The sequence below is a fragment of the Acanthaster planci genome, linkage group LG01, assembly GCF_054643075.1.
Source record: "Acanthaster planci isolate LZ-2023a linkage group LG01, COTS_SCS, whole genome shotgun sequence".
Classification (NCBI taxonomy): domain Eukaryota; kingdom Metazoa; phylum Echinodermata; class Asteroidea; order Valvatida; family Acanthasteridae; genus Acanthaster; species Acanthaster planci.
In genome coordinates, this window is record NC_141777.1 from 22,816,748 (window position 1) to 22,840,013 (window position 23,266).

A 23,266-nucleotide genomic window follows, 5' to 3' on the forward strand; every position below is an offset into this window, starting at 1 on the left:
ACGACCATGACGTCAAGTGTAATACGCGCATGCGCATATAGCTGAGTGGACGTACGGCAACGACTTTACAAAATGGCGACTTTTGAGGGGCACGCGACGAAGCGGCAAAGAACTGAGGTCGGTGGACGCGGCGTGCAATCTGGAACGAGGGTAATTCTAGTCATGTTGACGCTTGAGACTTGAAGATGAATTCTAGTATATTTTGGTTAGCATAGATGTATTATAATGGACCTTAATTATCTCGCAAATGTTACACGAAGACAGTCTCCTTTCTTATCATGTCTGTCTTCCCTGTATTCCCTCGGCCGTGGGATCGTGCTGGGTCGGACCAGGCTTTATAATGCTATTTAGCGTCAACAAAGGGCCAACAAGTTATTTAAGCACATCCATGAGGCTTATTATCATATTCAATGTAGGTCTGTCATATAGGTTATCTTAAATGATCTTTCAGTTTTGTAATTTGAGCGACAAAGTCGGCCTGCATGCTCGTACATGCCAGCGTGCTGCCTCACCGTCCGCCATCTTGTTTTCGCGTGGACGGCAGAGTATAAAGAAAAATTAAGAATAAGAGTATGCGTACTAAAGAAAGACACATAAAAGATGCAGGGGTCGAAGTTAACGGTGGTCCGGTGGTCCAAGGCCAGTAAAAATCATCAGGACCACCAGATCCACCAAACCCGCTGGTCCGGTGGGCCAGTCATGCCAGTGCAAATGAATGGTCTACTCTGTGTTAGTAGGATAAATTCCATTTCACACTGTTTTCTTATTCCCTCGAAACAACGTGGCTTATGGGGCAGTGTGGACATCCGGGAGTTAGTATGATGATCCCATCCAGAATCGTAAAAGAGGAATACTAAAGCTCCACTCAGTAGAGCTAGACTAGGGCCAATGATAAAACTTCATCATTCTTTTGCACGTACCTACTCTCACACAAAATACAGTCAAACATGAGGGCCCCAGGCTGTCATGATTGTGGAATTCCTCAGACGCCTCTATACCTATAAACATTCAAACATAAATTAAAAAAATATAAAGCTAAACTATTAAGTGGGTATTCAAATTCTATTTAATATCATTTCGTTTTTGTGTGTTACAGGGTTGCAAGACTTAATGTTTAAGGCTCTTATGAGAGTCTTACTGTCTTCTTGTCAAATTGTATGTCATAATTATTGTATTGTTGGTAATAATGTGTATTATTCCTGGGATCCCTACTCCTGGGATCCCTACTCCTTCTGCTTCTTTGGGATCCTATCCACAACCATTTTCTGTCCTGTTATATCTTTACTGCATATAATTAGGTGGAAATAAAGAATGAATGAATAAAACCACTTTTAAATCTTAGTTAGGTTAGGGATAAAAGTCACATTTAGTTTCCAAGTCAGTGCTCAAGATGTTTGTCTTATCTCTGCATTGTTTCCCTGGCATTATGTACCCCTTGAATTCCTCCCCGGTGAAACATGCACCTTGCCTTTGTCATTCAGTTGAAATCCTGGACACTGCATTCTTTACCCAGTTTTATAGAAATGGGCCAGAATAAGCATTGTTAGCCACACCTGTGCAAATCGCATAAATTAGCCATTACTAGTATTGTACTCTCTGGTTAGTACAGGCATGTACATGTATGGACATGTTTAGTGCTACCCTTTGTGCTGGTGCCTGCTTGTGCCTTCAGTCAACATGGAAGCAATGGAACACTCATGCTATGACTGTCAGATAGTCTGTAGGGCGAGTGTACATTACTCCAACGAATACTGCTCTTCATGCACATACAGTTGTGCTGTGTGTGATGCTGTGAGTACGGGAAGAAAACAACATGCAGTGCATAAGTATTGGTACACGTACCGGGTGTGTCTGCAGGATGAGTGAACACTCTATGTATTTACAAGTACATTACTGTATAGCAATTTCATTCAAGTGAATGCTTTTCTGTCATGTGCCGCATTCATCATGGTTACGGCACATGTGGGTGCACATGTAGCTGTTAAAAAATGAATGGAAGGAAATGTGGAATGAAATGACTGATCCCGATGAGCTCTCCCTCTAACGTGTGTGACCATAATTGTCACCAGGTCCCTTATTTCGCCACTTACTGTGAAATCCAGTCTGACTTGACAATAGGGTGGCGAAATTGAGGTCCTGGTGACTATACCGCCACGCACGCTAGTCTTATTTCTGTGTAAAGGGAGGGGTTGTTGACAGAAGTGGGGCTTTACTTTATACGTACCAGCACTGTAAGGCACTGTAAAGTGGTCAGATGTAAGGGATAGATCCTTTGACAATATAGGAGGTGAGATTTCATATGAAACTGCAGAGGTGTAACTGGGGAGAGTACTGGGATGCATGCCTCAAGTGGAAGTCTGTGCCACTCGTCCCAAATTTTGCAATGTACGTGTATTATTCATATTAGCACTGGTACAAGCAATAGTCAATTTGCTCGTTACATGAAGCTGCCCATTGAAACAATGTGTACACCCTGGGTGCCCCTTCACAAATGTCACCCTAATTTGATACGCTGCCCTGAAGCAGTAAATTGGTGCATTCCTGTTTGAAAAGAAGGGCACTTCTTGTGAACGAAGGTACTCTGTCGTTCATGGTCTCATCTGACTTGGAACTGAATACATGTAGTTGTGAAGTGATCTCACGGTACAGTGTGCACAATACTTCCAATGGTACAGGTTCATGCACTAAGAACATCTACATGTAACAAAAGCATGGTGCAGTGACAATGGATGCTCATTGTTAGTGCGTTCTTTTGTTAAATGCTCGTAGTGATGAAGATTCAGACATCAGTGCCTCATGATTGTAGAACACTTCTTGGCATGATGCTGGTTATTGTGTAGCTCTTAAACATTTTCTGTCCGTGACTGAAATCACACTAGCATGTGTGTCCCATACGTGACATGCATGTACACGTAAACATGGTAAAGCACATCTTTGAGCAGTTTGCTTTCATGTTTTAGGTCTCTACATGAGTGAGTACAATGTGAACAAGTTATGGTTTGAAAGGAATGATATTTGTTCCTAGTTGGACTCTGTATTATTCTGTGTCTGTTGATTACAAAATTTGTGTATTTACACAAATTTTTGTGCATGTGAACACAAACTTGAATAAGCATGAGAAGTGAGGATACAGGTGACAGTGTACATGTACATGTACTTTGTTATTGTGTGTGCTTTCCTATGGTGCTCAGTGAACCATGCACAGATTCTCACTGGATTCATACATGTAGGAAAATGCACTTGGAAACAAAAATGTGCGCACATCATCAGTACATAGGACTATTCTGCAAGTGGGTTTTTGTAAGTCAAGTCACAACCTCTCGCCCTACACTTCTCCTTTGTGGTTCATAGAATGTCCATATGTCAAGGTTTCTTATTCTCACTGTACCTCAGGACCGGTTTGAGGATGACCACAAACACATGGCCTCCAAGGTGGTGCATGTCCGTGGCCTGAGTGATCGAGTGAGCGATGGGGACTTGGTGGAGGCACTCCAGTTCTTTGGGCCCATCAGGTACTAGTGCTGAGGAGGATGACATTGAGGAATAATGACATTGTGCTGACAAAAGAGCTAATTAAGTAGTTCAGTTGCACACACCTTAAGTGAAGTGCTTTGTTTGACCTTGCCTTTTTAGATGTACACAGAACCTGGCTTCTTCCATGTGGCTGTGTTAATACTGGAAAACATTAACATGCCCAAATGACGCTTATATAAGCATACTGTTGAGGATTACCCCAGGGAAATGATCATGTTCTTAGTACATGTATTATTCTATACACACATACGAGTCGAAATCAGAGTTGAATTCGAAAGGTACCGAGATAGACTTAAATGGATTTCACTTGGCTTGTTCTTACCTAAATGAACAAATGCAACTTTCTGGAACAGAATTTATTTGTCTCCATCAGTCAGAGATGTGAACAAGATATCGCACTTCAAGTCTGACGCTCCTTGCCATACATGTGTGCCTGGGGTTTACTTGAGAAAAGCAGCATTCTGAAAGAATGTCATTTCCGGACTTGTTGCTTGTGAAGAGTAGCTTCACATTGTGAGGGCAGCTTGCATGACGCAAGCAGTCATACAGTAGAACCCTTGGTGAGCGTAACCTGCACAAGAACCCGCCTTGAATCTATAGCTGTAAAGCAAGCCCAGTGGTATCGGTCATAAATACTCTTCCCGAAGTCATGTAACGGCTCTAGCACAAGATACCAAATTTTTCATTTGCTCTCATGACTCGCTTTGATCTTCCCACAGCTATGTCTACATGATGACGGGGAAAGGCCAGGCCTTGGTGGAGTTTGAGGATATCGAGGCTGCCTCAGCTTGTGTTGACTACACCCAGGTGGGCTGTCAAGGGAATTCAAGAAACCAAATGTTGTTGGAAGTAATGCTGAGTCTGTATCAGCTTTGGGATCCAGTCTTTTATCTTGACCGGTATCTTGAATTTTTATATAATTATTTAGTTGTTCCTTTGTTTATCTGCCGTAGGCTCAAACAGCGGAAGCTGTTTTTTCAGGACACTACAGGAGGAAATATGTGAATTAATCTTTACTCCCTGGAATGATTAACAGGCAACCTTTCACATCCTTGCAAATCTCAACACCATCTAGAAAACTGTGCACATAAACAGTTGGACTCTGTTTATCTATGGTGTGCCTAATCCCACATGAAACACAGCCAGTATACCAGTGCAGTACTCATCCTAACAGATGCCAACAAACCCTTGTGCTGGGGCTGGTCTGGTTTGGGATTGTTACAGTGAATAATGAAAAAAGAAATCTAGAGACAAAAAGTAAAAGCTGACCAAAATGTTGCAAAGTAATACAAGAGCTAAGAACAGACAAAGCTCAGAAACAAATGAACAATACCTGACAGTGAAAAGTGTGACCAGAATAAAATAAAACATGGCGCAAATATGAAATACAGATGGTAGAATGTGACTGAGATGCTAAAGTACAGAGAAATTTAGATGTACTAATATCCATTCCCCAGATTACTGAAATTAAAAGCATGAAGACAAGCAAACCGACTTTGTACCACAAACTCAAATAACACTCAAAACTAAACACCTAACCTGATAAGCTTAGAACTCCAAAAAATGAGAATATTTGAGCTGAAAGTAAAAGATAACAGTGCTAAAAATCATATCAAAAGGGAGAATTGAAAATGTAAAAGTAATTAGCATCTGTCTTATGAAAAGGAAGAGAGTGCTTGACTCCGAGTTGGGCAGGGAGACAGTAATAAATGTTTGCACCACCGACCGAATGAAAGCTATGAGATTGGTACTCTGCTTTGGAGTTGGGAATCTTCAAAGTAGTAGTTGTATTGTGTCTTATGATTCGGTATTTGTAAAAACAGAATAGATCTGTCATGTTGGGAGCTGCAGGGTTTAATCCCCTGAAAACAAGTAGTCCTTCCACATCAATTTGAGCCTATTTTGTAGTGCAAGCATATCAGCAGCCAAAGTAATAGAATTTTTTAAGTATATTGTGGCATGCATATTCGCCTCCCCATATCATGCAGCAGCAGTTGAGGGTAGGAAAGAGTGTTCACAAGACAAGCGTGCAGAGGTCCAAACCATCCTCCATAATCTTTCAAGATTAAATTCATTTCCGGAGTGAGAGACCAAACGTTTATATAAACTTATATTGAAAAAGTTGACCTAAAAATTATTTTTACTAAAACATATTAGAAAGTTTAGTGTATGCATTTTACTTTGTTCACATACAATTATGTGTTGTTAGCTATACCGAGTACGTATGGTACATTTTTTTGCACTTGATGGTTTCACTCAGCAAAGGTCTTTGCTAAAGAGAATCTGTGTACAGCTGTAGAGTTGGTTTAGACATTTAAAGGCTTTGTGAAATTTTTGCTATATATTTGCCAAATTAAACATGACTTTCCCACTCTTGGAATCCATTGATAATAATGTTTGTCTTGTGACAGAACCACCCTGAGAATGTGATCAACGTAGCTGGCTCCCCGGCGGTGATCAGCTTCTCCAACAGCAAACGTATCAAGAGACCAGGGTAAGGCAGTTGACTCTAAGGCCAGTTGAAGGTTTACTGTGCCTAACGAGATGGGTATGGGAGGTCAAGCGGTCTAAAGTGACTGTATCTTTCTACAGGATTCAATTAGTGGTTTCTTCAACTAAATGTAGATAAATTTCCATCAGGATGTACTCCAAATTCGTTTTTAGGAGGGTATGTTTTGGATTTTTCAAAAGCTTTTCTAGGCTGTAGGACTTGCCCAGACACAAGTGTGTGACGTGTGCTGGACTTAGAAGCCGATTAACTTGGAATTGCTTCTGTTTCTATGTGTAAGATATGAAAGTCTTTGCTTTGGGCAGTGTTTCTCTTCACTGTCTTCCTTTCCTGAGTGTCATTGCAGCTGATGGGAATAACTCCCCCAATAAATTGAAAATCTTGCTTTAGTTGAAGTGAAAGTGTTTTCACTTCTTGATTGACAGGGAGAATGCTCCAGACATGCCCGAGGAAGTCCCCAACAGGGTCATCTTACTGACGGTGCATAATCCATTCTATTCCATCACCACGGTAAGTAAGAAAAAGGAGGAAATTTGAAAAGCCTGGACAAAAAAAATTGGCAGTGTCCCAAGCTGATAAAAATTATACTGTACATATTATGGGGCCAACTGGTACCCCCCATGTCCAATCCGTTGTACACACTCTAGACTATTGTTACCTAACACATCCCCCTAGATGTCTAAAGAATTCCAGAGATTCCGATCAAACAATGACCAACACAAAGGTGGGGGGGTGCTCTCCGCCCCATATCTTGCATCATATGGATGAAATTGGTCAAACTTTCGGTCAGTCTGTAGATGAGTAAGATCGTAAGCCCAGAGTGTTGCCTTTTGGCAGCTAAGAAATACATGATTGGTCACATAATTCTCCCGGTTCTCCTACCTCTCTGAGTTCTGAGTAATTGGTGAAACATCATTTGGACAGAACTTTTAAATCACCAAGATTCAGTGCCAAACATTGACTTTTGGAAAACTAGAAGAGGCAGATGGTACCAAAATGTCATTGTACTTGTGGTTGGATGCCCAGGAAAGGACTTTCTAGTATTACTAACTTGAGCCCTTTATTTCTGAACAAGAAATCCCCCCGTGTTAGCAGTATTGTCTGTGATCCAAAGTGGTGGAGTTGGTCCACTTTTATTAATTTTTTTGGTACAGTGGAACGCAGCTATAACGAACAAGATGGGGTTCATGCTAAATGTTCGGTACAGCGGTCATTCAGTATAGGGAATTTAACTGCCGCACGTTTCGTTGCCATGTTGAATAGCGCCCTCTCTTGTCTAATCGAAGTGCACCCTCTTGCGATACCTTGATTTGCTGTTTTTGTGATGTTTTGCTGTTGCATTCAAGTTTAAAGTTTCTAGAAATGTATCTGTTAATTATTTTGGTTTTTTTATTTAAACTTGAGTCAAAAGATTGATATCAAGTTTATCCTAAAAGTCGTGAAACTGCCGCTCAGGAGCGATCTCTGATGCATGCTGTGGCGAATCTTAGTTGATTTGTGTATCAGCGGTGCCCTCTTTAGACCATTGTTAGTGCAATGCCACTGTGTGCGTATGTGCGGTTTTCTTCCACACCTGATCATGTGGAGTCGCAAAACCAGTGTCTATTCAATACCGTTGACAACTAGTGGCTTTCCCTTCTAATCCTTGGAGAAATAATGGCCACTTGTCACTTTCCAACATAAAAAAACACCGATCGTTTTATCATGTTGACGTTAAGGAATTACAAACGGCAACTGAATAGTGTTTGGTAGGTTCTGTGCACAAATTATTTGGTACAGCCGAATGTGCGGTATAGCGGTGTTCGGTATAGCGGCGTTCCACTCTATGTGTTTCTTGGAATAACTCTGTGCAGGAAGTGATCCATACCATCTGCAAGGGCTTTGGCGAGGTGCTGAGAATCGTCATCTTTAGGAAGAATGGGATCCAGTCCATGGTGGAATATCCTTTGTGGGGTTAAAACAATTGAAACAATCAACAGAAATTTGAAAAAAGAAGTCACAATAGTTTGTCAATCATGGGAACATATTGTTAACATTTTAGTCTTATTTCTGGTCACACTTTAATATTCCTGTGTTACCATCGCCTGTGTTACCTTAACCTGTTCATCACATTTGACACCATCGAGTCTGCCACCAAGGCTAAGAAGGGCCTTCAGGGCTGTGACATCTACTCTGGGTGCTGCACACTGAGAGTGGAATTTGCTAGGGTAAGCTTTTCAATGTATCTGTTAAACCTGACAGTCCTAGAGCCATGGCAATCCATCAGGAGGTTTGAAGGAGTTAACAGGACTGAGGAAACCCATTTGTGCATCGGTAAACACGTTGCATGTTGTTGCGTTGAATTCAGCCAAGGGTCTGTTCTGCTATCCAGTCTACAGATTTAACAAGTCACTGACATTTTAGATGTTACGGTACAGGAATTCCAAGGTACTGCATCAAATGAAGGTCTCTATCACAGTACTTAGGTAAAAACCTAGCCAAACAACTCCTTCAGGCACAAACAGTTGTTTTTTTTTTTTTTTACAGTAAACAGCATTGTTTCTCCAATATTGCCTATAATACATCACTTCCCTGTACACTAAACACATGTATGACCCACAGAAGATACGTGTAAACTGAAAAAGACTGACCACCCTGGCCAGAAAATGTCTTAACCCCTTGACGACGGGAATTTTTTTCCGAAAGCCGACTCCAAGAATTCCAGCCTCGCTTAGCCACGAAGGCCACCTGCCAAACCGCAAATTCTTGGTTTGTAGCCCTGCGTGCTCTGCACGCTTTGAATTACATAGTGAAAACGCTGATTGTTTGGTGGCATGCGGCTCTACTCACGCTTCCACATTCTCGTTGTCTCTTTTCAAAGTGGCGACTATTGTGAAGCTGGTGATTATGATGCAAATTCGGCCTTTTCATTTCTTGGCAACGCACAAAGGCCAATCACCATATATACAAGATCCAGGGTCTGCCTTCTTTCACCGTGTTCAGTCGAGCTTGGGCCGAGAATGATAGCTGAAAAGCAGGCTAAGGGTCTCAATTTTTACGGCGGCTCTTACCGTCTCCTGGTGCGAAGGGGTTAAAGTAAAACATATAGACAGAGTCTGAATTTGAGAATGACACATCAGGCAACTGTGAGAAAGAAAAACATCAATTTTTCAAAAGTGGATCTTGAGAGGACTTAGAAAAGGAATCCAGCAGCTGCAGTAGACGAACAGCCTGAGGTCTACTGATGCAGCGCAGGTGAATAGTGGTTGTACAAGCAGGTTTGTTGTTCCAGTCAGCAGTGAATGAAAGTGGTTGAGTACACTGTTGTCACATGATAGGGCCAAGGCTTGGGTTTATCCAGGGCACCAAATCTACCTGTGCATTTGGGTTCTCATTTCAGGTGCGTTTCATCCTGTTGCATTTAGCGGGGTCCCTAGAAGGGGACCTGGTAAGGGTTTAAGCTGATGAATTAATACAACTTGGATTATAGCATTGCACGTTGGCGGTAATTACCATGATTTATCAGGAAAATAGGAAGAAGTGGCCCCCTCAAACCATGAATTTGAGCCCAAACCAACTTGCTGAGGGATACACATCACCACTCGTCGTGATACAGGGAAGAATTCTTATTGGGAATCATTCATGTTGCAGACCCAGACGCTGACTGTGTACAAGAACGATCATGAAACATATGACTACACCAACGCCAGCCTGGCACCTTCAAGTAAGTGTTTGGGCTCAGTTTGTTTATTGCCAGTTTTTATTAAGGGGGACTGTGGGAACATGTTGGATGGAAGAATTTCTAGGTAATATTTGCTGTGACAGACATACAGTAGAACTATCTACAAGGGGTGAAAGCTCCCAAATATCAGTTTTACTTTGATTTTGTTTTATCAAATGTACACAAGTCCGCAACAAAAGTCTATTTGTTAAATTTCATTTGGATTATATTTGTTGTGGACATTTTAATAACCCACTTTTCTTTCAATCCACAAGATACGCATTTTCCTGCTTTGTGTTATCTCTCTCTGCTTTCTCTGCTGTCAACTGGCATTGACATGGATCCTATTTCCACCTCTGTTGGTGCTGCACAAAATATTCCGTACATGTTACACACTCTTTTCAAAAGTGTTCGGAATAAAATCTCTTGCATTGAATTGGTATTATTGACCAATCAATTTTTGTCTGGTATTCAAAACCCCCAGACCACATTAAAATATCAACCACATGTATGTGAACATTTATGAAACTTCATTATGTTATTTTATACTTTTTCAAATTGCTGGAAAGCTTTCCAGCTAGTCTACAGACATTTTCGCTAATAAAACAAAACACTTTTGTTGAACTTTCACATGTAACTCTCTGTCAGGTGTGTCATTAGGATGTACCTGTATGACCTTGTTCATTTGCTTAGGTCATCCATGAATGTGAACAATTCTTCTAAATCACCCTCTCATGAGAAATATAAAAAGTTATAAATACCCTTACATTAACTTTGTAAAATATTTCTAATTGGCATGAAGAACTATTGTACAGTTATCCGTGTGCATAGCATAAAGCAGCTGTTTATCATGATCTACATCTTGACAAATATTAGTAATAATATTAATATACATATGTACATGGTTTCAGTTACATTTGTATAAATCCACCTTCAGAATTGTACAGGTACATGTAATACTATATAGTTAACATCTTCCTACACTTTTGTACGTGTTTCCATTTGAGCACGATCCTCCATAAATGTACATGTATGTATTAAACGATGCATGTATATAATGACAATTCCGATGTGTGCTATCATGCACTTTCAAAGAACTTCCAAACAAAACATTCAAAGAAGATTGGAGTGTCTGTAATCGGCAGTGTCATTTAAAGTTGGCAATTGTCTGTTGCTCATGCACGGATACATGTAAACAGTACATGTACAGGTATTGTACACAGTTACCTGGATGATTGGGATACACTGTGAACATGGTGAACAACGACCACACACTGTGCACTCAGACTTGTCATGATTATACAGTCAACTTTGTACTTGACCAGCGGAACACATTATTATGTGGCACGCAATGTTGCAAAGTACCTGTAAGAGTTTTACAGATGGTTTTGTAAGATCTCCCACCTCGGCCAGTTTTGCATTCCAGGATTCCAAATTCCAAAATCCACCACATACAGGTGTAAACCATGTAAACCAGAAACATGTGTCTGTTGATTATTTCAGCCATCAGTACCCTCATTCATCTGTCACTATCAACACAAATAGATGTGTCATAGTTCCCCTGAAAAGCAAACAATGAAAAGCTCAACTTGCTGTAACACACGGCAGCATCTGAACCATTAACTTGACAATTGGACACCTGCTTTGATACATGTAAACTGCACTACACTGTAATAACTGTACGTCTTAATACCCGACTGTAAAATTCAGTCATTGCCAGTTACTATACGTGTCAGACGTGCTGGTACACACATGTACGCTTGAGCTTATTTTATAACATGGATTTAAAACTGCTCAGGCTGGCATCTGCCATGTGATCAGTTACATTGTGGAGGAGAGTACAGGATAATACATTGAAGCTTAGTCATACATGTACTTAGGTCTGTACATTGTTACATGATTCAGCAACATCCATGTAATGTTTCACTGTTACAGTAGCTGTTTGAATTCATATGGAGATTGTTTTTGTGGCAACGGGAAAGAAACTCTGTGTGATTTTTTTTATAAGCCACTTCAAAAGCATTTCCCTGGAAGAAGTGCAATTAATCATGTCCAAAGTAGCAAACAACACAAATCGTCACTTATCAGGCTTTTCCACATCTTCAAGTTAAAATGCAAAAATAAATATGCTGATGATTACCTGGGAGTACATGCGCTTTGAAGTGGTTTCAAATTTAGTGCATAATTTTCAGTTTTACAACAAATGATTAACTTCTTAATCACGATACAGAGCTCCAGGGCAAAAAGTTCCAGAAAGTAATCTTAATTTTCACTGATTGTGATGAATATCCTACATCTACATCTACAAGTTCCATGTACATGTATGTATTTCCTGTGTTTCCATCAATGTCTTGGGCTTTAGTGTACTTTCAAATATTTTAAACATGTGATTGTTAATCATAAGACACGGAAACGACAGCTTACATGAAGAGCCAGAGAGGAAGGCCGAACATCTTTTCACAGATTGAAGGCATCACTCACAGACGATGTTACATTGAAGAATCAACTAAGGATCTCCTCTGTGTCATGGAGAAATACACATTCTACAGGAGGATGTGAGCAAGCAGTTGATACAACTAATCTGTTTCAAACAGCTCATAAAATCTCTCGTGAAATATCGCCCATTCAAAACAGCCAATATGTGCCAAATATCTTCATCACCATTTGAGAGACAAGAATGACTCACTCAGAAAAAGACATCACCATCATCATCGGGAACAAGCCAGCAAAAGAGTTCAAATTCCCCGTCCAAAATAAAAAAAAAAATTCAACTACCGACACCAGACGGAAAGGACAGCACAGAAACAGAAGCACGTAGATCGTGCCAACCCTCAATCATGCCTCACTGTATGACACCAGCTACACTGCAACACCACTTTGCCTTGCTCCAGCTGCCGCAACCCATTTAACTGCTGAATAAACCCCCCCTGATTGTCCAAAGATTGTGCAGGGAGATGTGAGTATAGCCATCTTTTGAACAGCAGTCCATCAAGCCACCTCGCTGTTGCCCCAAGGAGAATCCATGGAGTTCTTCCTACATCACCGGTACCACCCACCGCTGTACCGCCCATTAGTGCAGATAACATCTGCATCCTGTGTCTATAATCTTTTGGAGCAATCAAGTAGCTGTTGCAGTCAGCCCTAGTTGCTGCAAATGATGAAAACTGGTAACGGAGGTAAAAAAACATTGTAGATTGAATGCTGGCAAGAACCTTCTCGTCTTGTCGTGTGAAACCTTTTGAACTTGTAAATGTATGACTGCGCCAGTTAAGTTAATATACTTGTATATGGTTTTGGCATCTTATGAGTAAAGGGCTTGGTTAGATGCATTTTGGAAAATCAAAGAATCAATTTTATTCTTATTTCTGCCTCTCGGATCGTTGTACTGAATGAGAGTTATTTTTGGCCCTCAAATCTACACAAACATTTATTGTGATTTTTTTCGTCGTGTAAAGAACTTGGTTTGTATACGCATTAAGACGTTTGAAAGGACATTTTTGTTGTAGTTGTTATATTTTGAATGGGGAATTACTGTATGTGTCCATGCCACAGTGAATTATACCAGTCAGATTGAAATACATGTAAGTCACACAACAGAGAATATAGTCACATGTGTCTGACGACAACAGCTTGACGTCAGTAATTTCCCACCCGTCTTACCAATCTCATTGTGTTGTGTGTGTGGTGTGTTTAATGAATGGCTTGTTTTAGTCACTACAAATGGAAAACCTCCTGGCTAGGATCTCTCTGTCTCACCCAGGTCGTGGCAATGCATTACTGGATGATCCACCGCCGTCCACCTACAATGGACCCACCAAGGCCAACTCAAGGCGTGGAGGCGGCGGCGGCGGCGGAAACCCTCGATTCGGTAGGCAGACTTAAAGCTTCATCCGAAATTATAGCAAATGTGGTATTCTTCGCTAACGCGTCAGGTGCCATTCCAAGCTTTCTGGGTCTTGTCATAGATTCCAGATTGTTGCAGGCAGCCCGTGTCTGTTAAATCTTCGCACCATCATCTGGTCTCTGGGCACCCTACAAATTACAAGAGAATGCATTACACTTGGTAGATTGAGGACCATGTTAAATGTCACAGTATGCAACAGTGGATTGGTGCTTGTTTGTTGCATGAAATCAACACTGGAGCAGTTGCCATTATAGAACTATGAAGTGGCATTGGCACTGTGTATTTCGTTCTGCAGTGTTCTTTGCCATTTGTGTTGACTGTTTGCAGTAGTGTTCAAGCTATTTGTTACTGTTGCATGGTGTGGTACATGTATTTAGCTTAAAGATCCTATGTAGTTATACTAAGACAAGTTTTACATGTAATTAGCCTCCTCATGTCAGGGACCAAACATTTTTACTGATGTAGGGCTCTCAGGCCTATCTTTACACTATCACTGATCAGTAGCCTTGTCGTCATGAAATAAAAAAAAAAACAGGTGTTCTTAGCTTTCCCAATAGAACGTCCTGGGTGGAAATGCTGCTAATTAGATAATACAACCTGATGCTGCTGAGATACTCTTTGAGAGGGGTAAATGTCCCACAGGTAGTTTGCTGATGCACAAAGAATGTATAGCACACGATGTACATGTAGCAGGGCATTTCTGCATGTGCTTGGTTTTGGTGGATTGGAGGCTTCCGAGCTATCTGGCCTAATCAGTTCTTTTTGTCTTATATTTCTACAGACAGCCGTGGTGGGCCAATGGGGGGTGGCGGCAGTGGCCCCATGCGGGGCCCACCCCCACCCCAACACTACCAGGAACCCCACCAGGGCTATGGCCCTCCCCATGGGGGCGGTGGTGGGAGCGGCGGAGGAGGTCGGGGCGGGTACCAGGACCATGGCGATTACCCACAGCAGTACAGCCACATGCAGGACCAGCAGGGCCTGCAGCCCTTGCCGCCCAATGCCCCCTCGCACAGCGGCATCGTTATGGTCTACAACATTGATCTGGAGAAGATGAACTGTGAGAAGCTCTTCAACATCCTCTGCCCCTTTGGGAATGTCTACAAGGTAAGAATTGTTCAGACTGCATTGTTCACCAACTCCTGGGTAATGGCTTCACACATGCAAAGTCAAGTAACATCCCGAGGCCCTCTCTTACTATCTCAAATCTCTGAGCAGGACCTTGGCTGAAATCCCAGATTTTGGCGGCCCATTCCAGTCTGGCAATAATCCAACTAGACTTCTCAAAGGTCCAGCACAAGTAAAGTTCAGACAGTAGACAGCAGAAGGCTCTCATTTACTAACCAGAAGATATGCTGTTGGCTTGTGGGATTGTATAGCATTACAGGATGAGATTTGTCAGGATATTTCCTGATTTCGGGATTTTTTTTATCAGGATTTTCGATCTCATTTAAAGTGCGAAATATCCTGAGTTTACCAATAAGGTATTTTTACATGTATACAAATGTTTATACAGAAGACAAGAGGAGTGTTTTAGCCCTTGCTCTATGAGATCAATTTACTGCAAGTCAGTAGTACCTGCCAATGCACTGCAGCTGGCGTGCACTGGAGGATTCTTTGCATTACCAATGGAGTGATTTCACTGCACAGCCCAATAGAAGTACACTCCAGTGTACTCAAGAGGATTGTGGCATGTGGCTTTGATTATCACTGTAATACACTAGCTGGACCAAGCTGACCTCCAGTTTTCTTTGCAGTTCCTTAAAGCGTACACAGTTTCTCCATCGAAGTGGTGTGGCCGTTAGTGGAGGGGAGGGCCATGTAATAAACATAGCCACTTTTTTTAACAGGAATATTCGAGTGCGTTGTAGTGTAAACAAGAGCAAGGTTTACCATTAAGGTGTTTTTACATGTATACAAAAGTTTATACCGAGGACAAGAGGAGTGTTTTAAGAGATACCGCTCGGCATACACAAATGTACGCCACAGACCTCACACTGCTGTGGGACCTTTTAAAACCTCTGTTTATTATTTTACCGATATTCCTGTTTTCTTCAATCTCATCCCTGATATCAAAAGCGGCAGGCAAAAGGGCTTTGTGCTTCTAACTTGGACCAGTTTTGCAGCAAGAAGTTTGAAATTGCACACAAGTGTAAATCCATAGGAAGCCTAGTTCCATTATACCCGTTTACCGAGGGCCAAGCTGTAATGCATGGACTCTAGTTTTAAGGATCATGGATTCCAGTCATGATGCTGTGTAACTTGAGCCTTTGTCCTTCTTGATTTTAGGTGAAGTTCATGAAGTCGAAGCCAGGGACCGTGCTGGTTGATCTGGGCGATGCGTTCGCTGTCAGTAGAGCAATCACCAACCTCAGCAACATTGAATTCTTCGGGATGACCATACAGCTGGGGTAAGAAGCTGTAGACCTCACTGCATTAGCAGTTTCCAGCACTGCAAGAAACTGGGAGGGCTCTTGTATTCTTTGATCCCAGCACCCAAACAAGTGAAATGTAAAAATAGTAGTTGATAGCTGCACTAAAAGCCTTCTTCATCAACAGTGTGCAGTTTCTTTTGTAAGTGATAATTGAATAGTAATAAACCAATTTTAATTGTAAGCTGGTCAGATGTGTAAGGACTTTTGTGCTGTTTTATCCTGTAGTGTTGGCCTAGTTGGGCTGAAATGGATGAATGAATTAAATGACAGATGCATTGCTAGTGTGCTAGTTCTCCCTTCATACTCTAGACGGAGGGAAATTTGCACTTGCTCGGTGCACAGTGATTGTGCCAGCACAGATGACAGAAGGCAGAGTTAGGGAAAAAGGCCATTTCAAAGCCCTGTCATACACGACATACTGTAGTTATGATGATATTTATGCATTTTAAGATGTCTTTGTTGGCACACCTGTGATCTTATGATGGGCACCTGACTATCACGAATTTCCACAAAGTTCTCATGAAAGTCCCCACCATCAAGCATTCATTGGGGTTTACAAACCAGACATTTTTGTAGACCTAAGCAATACTCATGGGATGATTACTTCACCAGGTATTCCAACCAGACTTTCCTGAACCCTCCACCGGGCACCTGGAACCTGCCGGACGGTTCGCCATCCTACATGGACTTCTCCAAGAACCGCAACAACAGGTTCATGAACAAGGAAGCGGCCGCAAAGAATCATATCCTTTGTTCTAGACGTGTCTCCTCAACTCCTCGCCCTATGCATTTCCAGAGTTTCCTCAGTTGTTCAACTTCACCTCATCACCATGTTCCAGGGAATAGTTGCAGTTTTCAAGATTTACCCTCTATTCAATCCCAATTTACCACTCCTTTCAATGAACAAGCAACTGAAGAGCTTGAAAAGTATTTGTCTATTCAATCCCGTTGCTTTATTCACACGAACAGCGTACGTCACGAAATAGTTTGTCTGTTTGGTTTGTGGACGACTTGTAGATTTTCACTTGACACTGAGGTTACTTCAACACTCACTTTTGAGAGGAAATTTAGTCTCCCGAATTTATTTTCACGTGGTGTTGCTGTCATGTTCCATGAGCCTTGTTTATCATTGTTAAAATGCGGGTTGTTTGTTCATACCACTTGATGATAAGAGGACTGCATCAGACTTGCAGAACTTTTCAGATGCACAGGAGAGCGCAGCCTTGAACTAAGTACTTTCCTGTCATCTACTGGTACTGAAATGAAACAGTGCCAAATACCTTCAAAAACCATATTTTGAGCATAAAAGTGTTGTTGTTTTTGGTAGTAGTTGTGCATGTAATCACATTAAACTTTGCCTTGTAATTATTCTTTTCCTTAATTCAAGTACGTCTCCAGCGCCCATCTCACGTCTTGCATTTCTACAATGCACACCCCGAGAGCACCGCAGAAACCATCAAGCAGGTAGGCATAATTAACTTTATCCACACCGATGATATTGTTACAGATCATGGTGGTGACCAGTACTCCGATTACGTGAAATATCGAATGATGATCACATATTTCTGAGTTTTTTCAGTATTCCATCAGTAGCTGCCACAACAAATGAAATCTGTCCAGAAATGTGTAGCCTGAGGGTGGGTGTTTGATGCTTTCTTTCCTGTAGATCTTCATCAATGCTGGAGCTGCCGAGCCCATAGCCATCAAGATGTTTGAATCAAAATGTAAGTTCACTGCCTGATTTCTTCCACTCTTGTATTAAAGTTATTGTTTTAAGTAATTTAGGCCCCCCCCTCCCCCCAACACACACCCTGCTTCTTATCTGATGGCACACCTGAAAAAAGTGAAACACATTTTGTCACGTGTGCAGCTACTGACAAGGAAGAGTGACTCTCGGTGACCATTCCAACTTCCATCCTGTATGCCTAGAGCATAGTACATTTCATTTTCAACAGAACCAGGTTTGCACAAGCTTAGTGAAGCCCACGTCCAGATGCATGAACCTGTATGGGCACTCCCTGTGACTCCACCGAAAGGGCATTGTGGCTGTGTAAAAATAGGGTGTCTTCCTGCACAAAGCTCATCAGTGGTGCAATACCTCGAAACCTTCTCATAGTCAAATTTGTATGTACACAGAAGCAAGGACTAGATGAACTCAGTGCAGTCGTTTGATAAGCTTTGACTTTAGATTGGACCCTGGTGACTCCACACTTGACCCCAATGCTGTTACATCAACCACATACTAAAGGGAGCTATGCAGGTGGCGATACTTGATTTTATATTGTTCCATCGAGGCATTAAAATGGTCTGCTGTAGAGTTTTGTAGGATCCGGCAGGTTTGGCACTTGAATTCGGCTTGTTGCCAGAGGGTTTGGGTTGACAGTCAGACTGTCTCACAGTTCTCCAGTGGTCATCTGTTTTAGACTGGTGTTTCAGACTCAGTCCATGGGTGAACAAGAGGCTCTTTGCAAACTTTCGTCTGAATGTGCACAAAATCCTCAGGTTTTTCACATGAGCACCAGGTGCACAGTGGTGATGGCATTCTCCTGTAGGCTAACTCCCTCTTTGTCACTGCTGATTGAGTTAATGTGAGGAGAACCTATATTGTGGAACACCTATTTAACAAGTTTGTGGGAACTTAGCAAGTTATCTTGATGTAATTAAGGACCTGACATCATCCGCAATGTATTTGTAAACAAAGAACATCAGATAATCGGGATCTTAAGTTGTCCTTGTTTTAAGCAGGATTTTGTATTACCGGTGCTCGTCTTATCAATTGTTGACGGTGTACTGTATACTCAGAGGACAGGGGGCTGCATCCCTAGCCCTGCATTCTCTGCCTGAGAGTTACTTCTGAATTAACCATTCTTTAGTTTTACAACACAAATGTGCACAAATGCCCACAGTCACTGGTGAGCATGTATTTTCTATATGGAACTCAAAAATGCACAGGTTCAGTGTGTACACAGTAGATTGCCAGCACAAAATGACCCAGGGTCTTTTGTGCAGTCCTCTTCACTGCATTTGGTTTACTGCACAATTATGCACATGAAACAGTGAAGCACAGTTGTTTGGCAGCACAAAAGTGCAATCTGATATTCCTGTGAGGGACTCTTGGTGCAGTGCACAACACAACACAGCTGTGCTTCTTTGAGGTGTTCACCAAATGACCCAAAGAGTGACTTCAGCATAGGAGGGTTAACACAGGAAGATGGCGTATTTGATGATGAGCTGTGCTTATGTGTTTCTTTCTATGCCACAGCGGAGCGCAGTGTGACCGGCCTAGTGGAGTGGGAGAACCGAGCCACTGCCATGGAAGCCATGATTCTGGCAAACCATACCAATATGGACAACCCTGGTGAGTAGGGAAGTCCGCTTCCTGACCCATCCTTCACCTTACCAAAGGCTGGCCCCAAGTGCATGTAGTTGAAAAAGAGTGTAGTGTAACTTGGGCCTGAACATTCTTTTTTCCGAACCCTCCAAAAGACATTGGTCTCTCTGTATAAGCGCTTTATCCGCAGGTTTTTTTTCTACTTCTGTTGGGACTTTATAGAAATCAAACATGAGTGGCTTTTGTTTGTTGGTAGCCCTGTGGATTTTAAGAGAGAATCGGGACACTGAAATACAAATGGTAACCTAAAGACTTACATTCATGATTTTAGGTTTGTATTTATGAAAGCGGTTAGCAGAGGCTACAAGCCTGTAAGGCGTAACAAAAAATTAGACGATATGACGGGTTACGCGATGCTGACTTAGTCGGGGTTTACTTTACAAACACACAAGAGCCGTCTATCTCATGCCAAAAAAATTGAACAATACAATGTATAGGACGATGTAGACAAGGCACCATAAGTTTTCATATTTTATTGATTTGTCGAATCAAAAGATATAGGTTCCGTATGATTTTCTAGGTTGGGTTGGGTAACCAGAAACAGCTGTTTTCTTTGTTTGGCCTAAGTAGCTTTTAATTTCCTACACTTAACAGTATTGTTCTTCTGTCTTTGGTTGTAGGTGGAAAGTATCCTTACACCTTCAAGCTGTGCTTCTCCAATGCCCCCCATGCAACATAAACCTGTCAGTCAGAAACATGTGGCCCTGCTGATATTGAACCACGAAAGTCCAGATAATCCAGCATTTCAAATTTGAAGCTTCTGCAAGAACTCCCGCCCAGGCAAAATTTGTCTCGATGGTTTTTGTTTTACTAGGTAATTACTTGTTAGTTGACATTGTTTTTAAACTCCATTTGTCCACGACCGCCACTGTTTGAATTGGAGTCCAAATCATGACATTTCATTCTCATAGCTTCACTGTAGAAATTTGACCTTGAGGTGTACATTATTAGGCAAGTAATGCTGAGAGTAAAACGTCTTGGGGGTTTGCAGGTCTAATATGTAGAGGGTTGCGACATGAGTGTTACTGTTAGCGGAAACAAACTGGCAGGTATATGCACCAGTGAACACGGACAGCACAGTACACTCTACTGTACACAATGGGCAGCCATTTTGGCTCCAAAATCTGAAGCTGCTCATCTCCATCTATACACAGCTCTGGGTGTTTGTTTAAACGTTGCCCTCATGAGACCATTCTATGTAAGAATGGCCCCCAGTCTTTTTGAATTTATGTTTAAATTCCTCAGCACTTAATGTTACCTATGGCATCAACAGAGGGTCATAAGTTGTCAAAGTTGATTCTGCTCCATAGACTTTTTAATTTTAGTTAGAATTCTAGAGATAATTTTGTGGGATTTTTAGCTTAGTTATTTTCTCGGTGCTGATTGCAAATGAAGGGTCCGTCAACCTGTGAATTTGAATTTTGTGAAAAAGCAAAACCGTAAAGACTGTCTTTAACTTGTTTTGTAGTGTTAGATCGGATGGTATTGTCACTGAATTATCCCTAGATTCGTCTTTGACATTCATCTTTGGTTGTCAAAATACCTTGCACTAACAAAAATCTTATTACCCGTACAATAAAGCATGCCAAGTTTTACTCCGTCAACAGCCAGTTGAATATTTGAAATCATGTGTAGCCTACTGCCTCTCAGAATTCAAACAGAATTATGTTTGCATTGGTAAAAAAGCGGGAAAATAAGTTGCTTTTAACAAATTTAGCGGTACTGCTTTGTTTGATACCTTAGTGAATCATTTGCACTTCATTATACGGTCAAGCAAGAATACTGCCGTTTCACAATAGTGCGCCACCAAGAGTTTGCAAGGCGTTGGCCAATCACAATGCGCAAAATTTGTCTACCCAATGCGCGTTTGGAAAGGGTCGACAAATTTCGTGCGTTATGATTGGCCAACGTGTTGCAAACTCTTGGTGGTGCACTATTGTGAATCGCCCGTATTAATCACGCCAGAAATAGAAGTTACAGAAACGGCGAGATACAAATGAGAACAGATGCAGATCCGCAGAGCACAGCTATAATTATTGTGTACAAATAATGGTATCAGACTTTCATTTCTTCAGACTATTTCTTGCGTAGTTTCCGTGTAATGTTGTCAGTAAACCATTAGTGTTTTTAAGAACTCGGTGGACATGACGTCTTTTCGGATTTCATACATTGCTTGTTTCCTCAATGCAGCGCAGTTGCAAAGTGCACTGGGAGAATATTGTGGCTCGTTCTAGTTTGACATTGAGCACAAGTTCATTTTAATGATGTATTTACATGGAGTAGTTTATGTAAAAGTTAGATGTACAAGCATTGTCTCTTCCTTTTTAAAATAAATTCATTTCTTGCAGTGGTAGATAGACTTTTCTGTAAGAAACTTGATCGAAAACAAGCCTTCTATCCCGCAGGGATATGTATATGTGTAAAGTTGGTGTCTTAAGAGAACACTGCCGCTCTAATGCTTGGCACCATGTAGCAGGCGATCATATCATGTGCCGCTCTGTTTGTTCTTAATGAAAGTCATTCTGTTAAGTGTATTTTAACTTTGCTCCATTGCACATCGTGGCACACGTTTTGCTCTTGAATGTCTTAAGAACGAGTGCTTTGTTAACACTAAACTTCGACGAATTAAGTTTTATTCAACTGGTTGTAGAAAATATGTTCAAATTTATCTCAGCAGCAGTTTTTAGAATCCTTGTTCTTGAACTGCACGATAAAAACTGTTATTTAGTAACCTGACTGCTTAGCTTAATGAAATCTAGTTCCTCGGTTGTAGAGTTCGTTTGTGTAATGCCTTATGTAACCTATTCATGCATAGTACTTGTCCGTTAATATGTTTTTTACGTCATTTACTCCAAGCTATAACGAATTCTGTACGATGTGGTCAACAGGAATAAAAATTGAACAGCTGCAACCTGAAACGTTTTGTCGATGGTTAGACTTCTATCCTGTATTGTCGATTGTTTTTGAAAACACATGTAATTGTATTATATAGAGGCTTTGCGTGGTAGCCATCTTGCATGGCAGCTCTTTTGTAACACAGGGAAGCCTTCTTTGTATATAATGTGGAACAAAAGTACTTGCCTGAAAGATGGCAGTCATGCAAACCCTCTGTAGCCTTGCAGGTGTGTGTAATCTGTTGTCAGCAACGCAGTAGAAACAAAACTAATGAAAACGTTAAGATATGACATGGATGGTAGCGGTTGACTATTTGGCTGTACATGTTTCATGACGGAGACATTTGGTTGTTTCACTTGCCTCCATATAGTTACCCAGTATCTTGGCTATTGTTGGCTTTTGTAAAATGGGTCTTTTGACGAAAGCACCAGCGTCAGATAATTGTTTTGTTTACAATGCAAGGTGGCCGAAAATTCGTTCCTGTGTGCGTAATAAACTGTTTTCGTGGAACTGGGCAATGATGAAACCGTGCCCATTTCTGGAAAAGTGAAAGATAGATGTAAATGAGATACCGGTAACCATTTTCAGTTATAATTAATTAGGTGCGGATCCATGAGGGGTGGGGTCGAACCCCCTCCCCCACTCTGAGACAGAAAAATTAAGAAAATGATAAAAAACGCAAGTAAATTAAAAACAAAATAGCATCCTGCCGATTCTTCATATGTGTACATCAACACCATTGTAAAAAATATATGTCACGCAATGTTTCATTGTCGTTTCCACTTACATTGAGACATGAACAAAACAACCGCCGGAGTGATCCCCCTCCCCCTGGAAAATTCTTTGATCGGCTCCTGTTTATTACACACGATGGGGATTATTCTGCATTGCGACAGAC

General features: G+C 41.4%; 1 protein-coding gene across 3 annotated transcripts; it reads left to right on the forward strand.

Annotated features, from left to right (window-relative positions):
• The first annotated feature begins 18 nt into the window (after positions 1-18).
• On the forward strand, positions 19-22,391 carry hnrnpl (heterogeneous nuclear ribonucleoprotein L). 3 transcript variants are annotated; one of them, XM_087133360.1, is made up of 16 exons: positions 19-150; positions 3,394-3,512; positions 4,254-4,341; positions 5,946-6,028; positions 6,469-6,553; positions 7,897-7,982; positions 8,154-8,250; positions 9,674-9,746; positions 13,504-13,611; positions 14,429-14,754; positions 15,937-16,058; positions 16,695-16,824; positions 17,472-17,546; positions 17,749-17,806; positions 19,345-19,440; positions 20,094-22,391. In XM_087133360.1, exons 1-16 carry the CDS (start codon positions 73-75, stop codon positions 20,150-20,152), a joined length of 1,683 nt encoding a protein of 560 aa, XP_086989486.1. In that variant the 5' UTR covers positions 19-72; the 3' UTR covers positions 20,153-22,391. The 3 variants fall into 3 exon arrangements, with proteins under 3 accessions (XP_086989486.1, XP_086989489.1, XP_086989480.1); XM_087133363.1 differs by having other exon boundaries at positions 57-117; XM_087133354.1 differs by lacking the exon at positions 19-150 and adding an exon at positions 1,626-1,791.
• The last annotated feature ends 875 nt before the right edge of the window (positions 22,392-23,266 follow it).

Bases quoted from the DNA above. Each gene is read 5' to 3' on its own strand.
- hnrnpl (XM_087133354.1), top strand. From the start codon at position 1,678: ATGGAAGCAATGGAACACTCATGCTATGACTGTCAGATAGTCTGTAGG. The intron at 9,747-13,503 runs GTAAGTGTTTGG...TGTCTCACCCAG, and splicing joins CGCCAGCCTGGCACCTTCAA to GTCGTGGCAATGCATTACTG. The intron at 16,059-16,694 runs GTAAGAAGCTGT...TTACTTCACCAG, and splicing joins GGGATGACCATACAGCTGGG to GTATTCCAACCAGACTTTCC.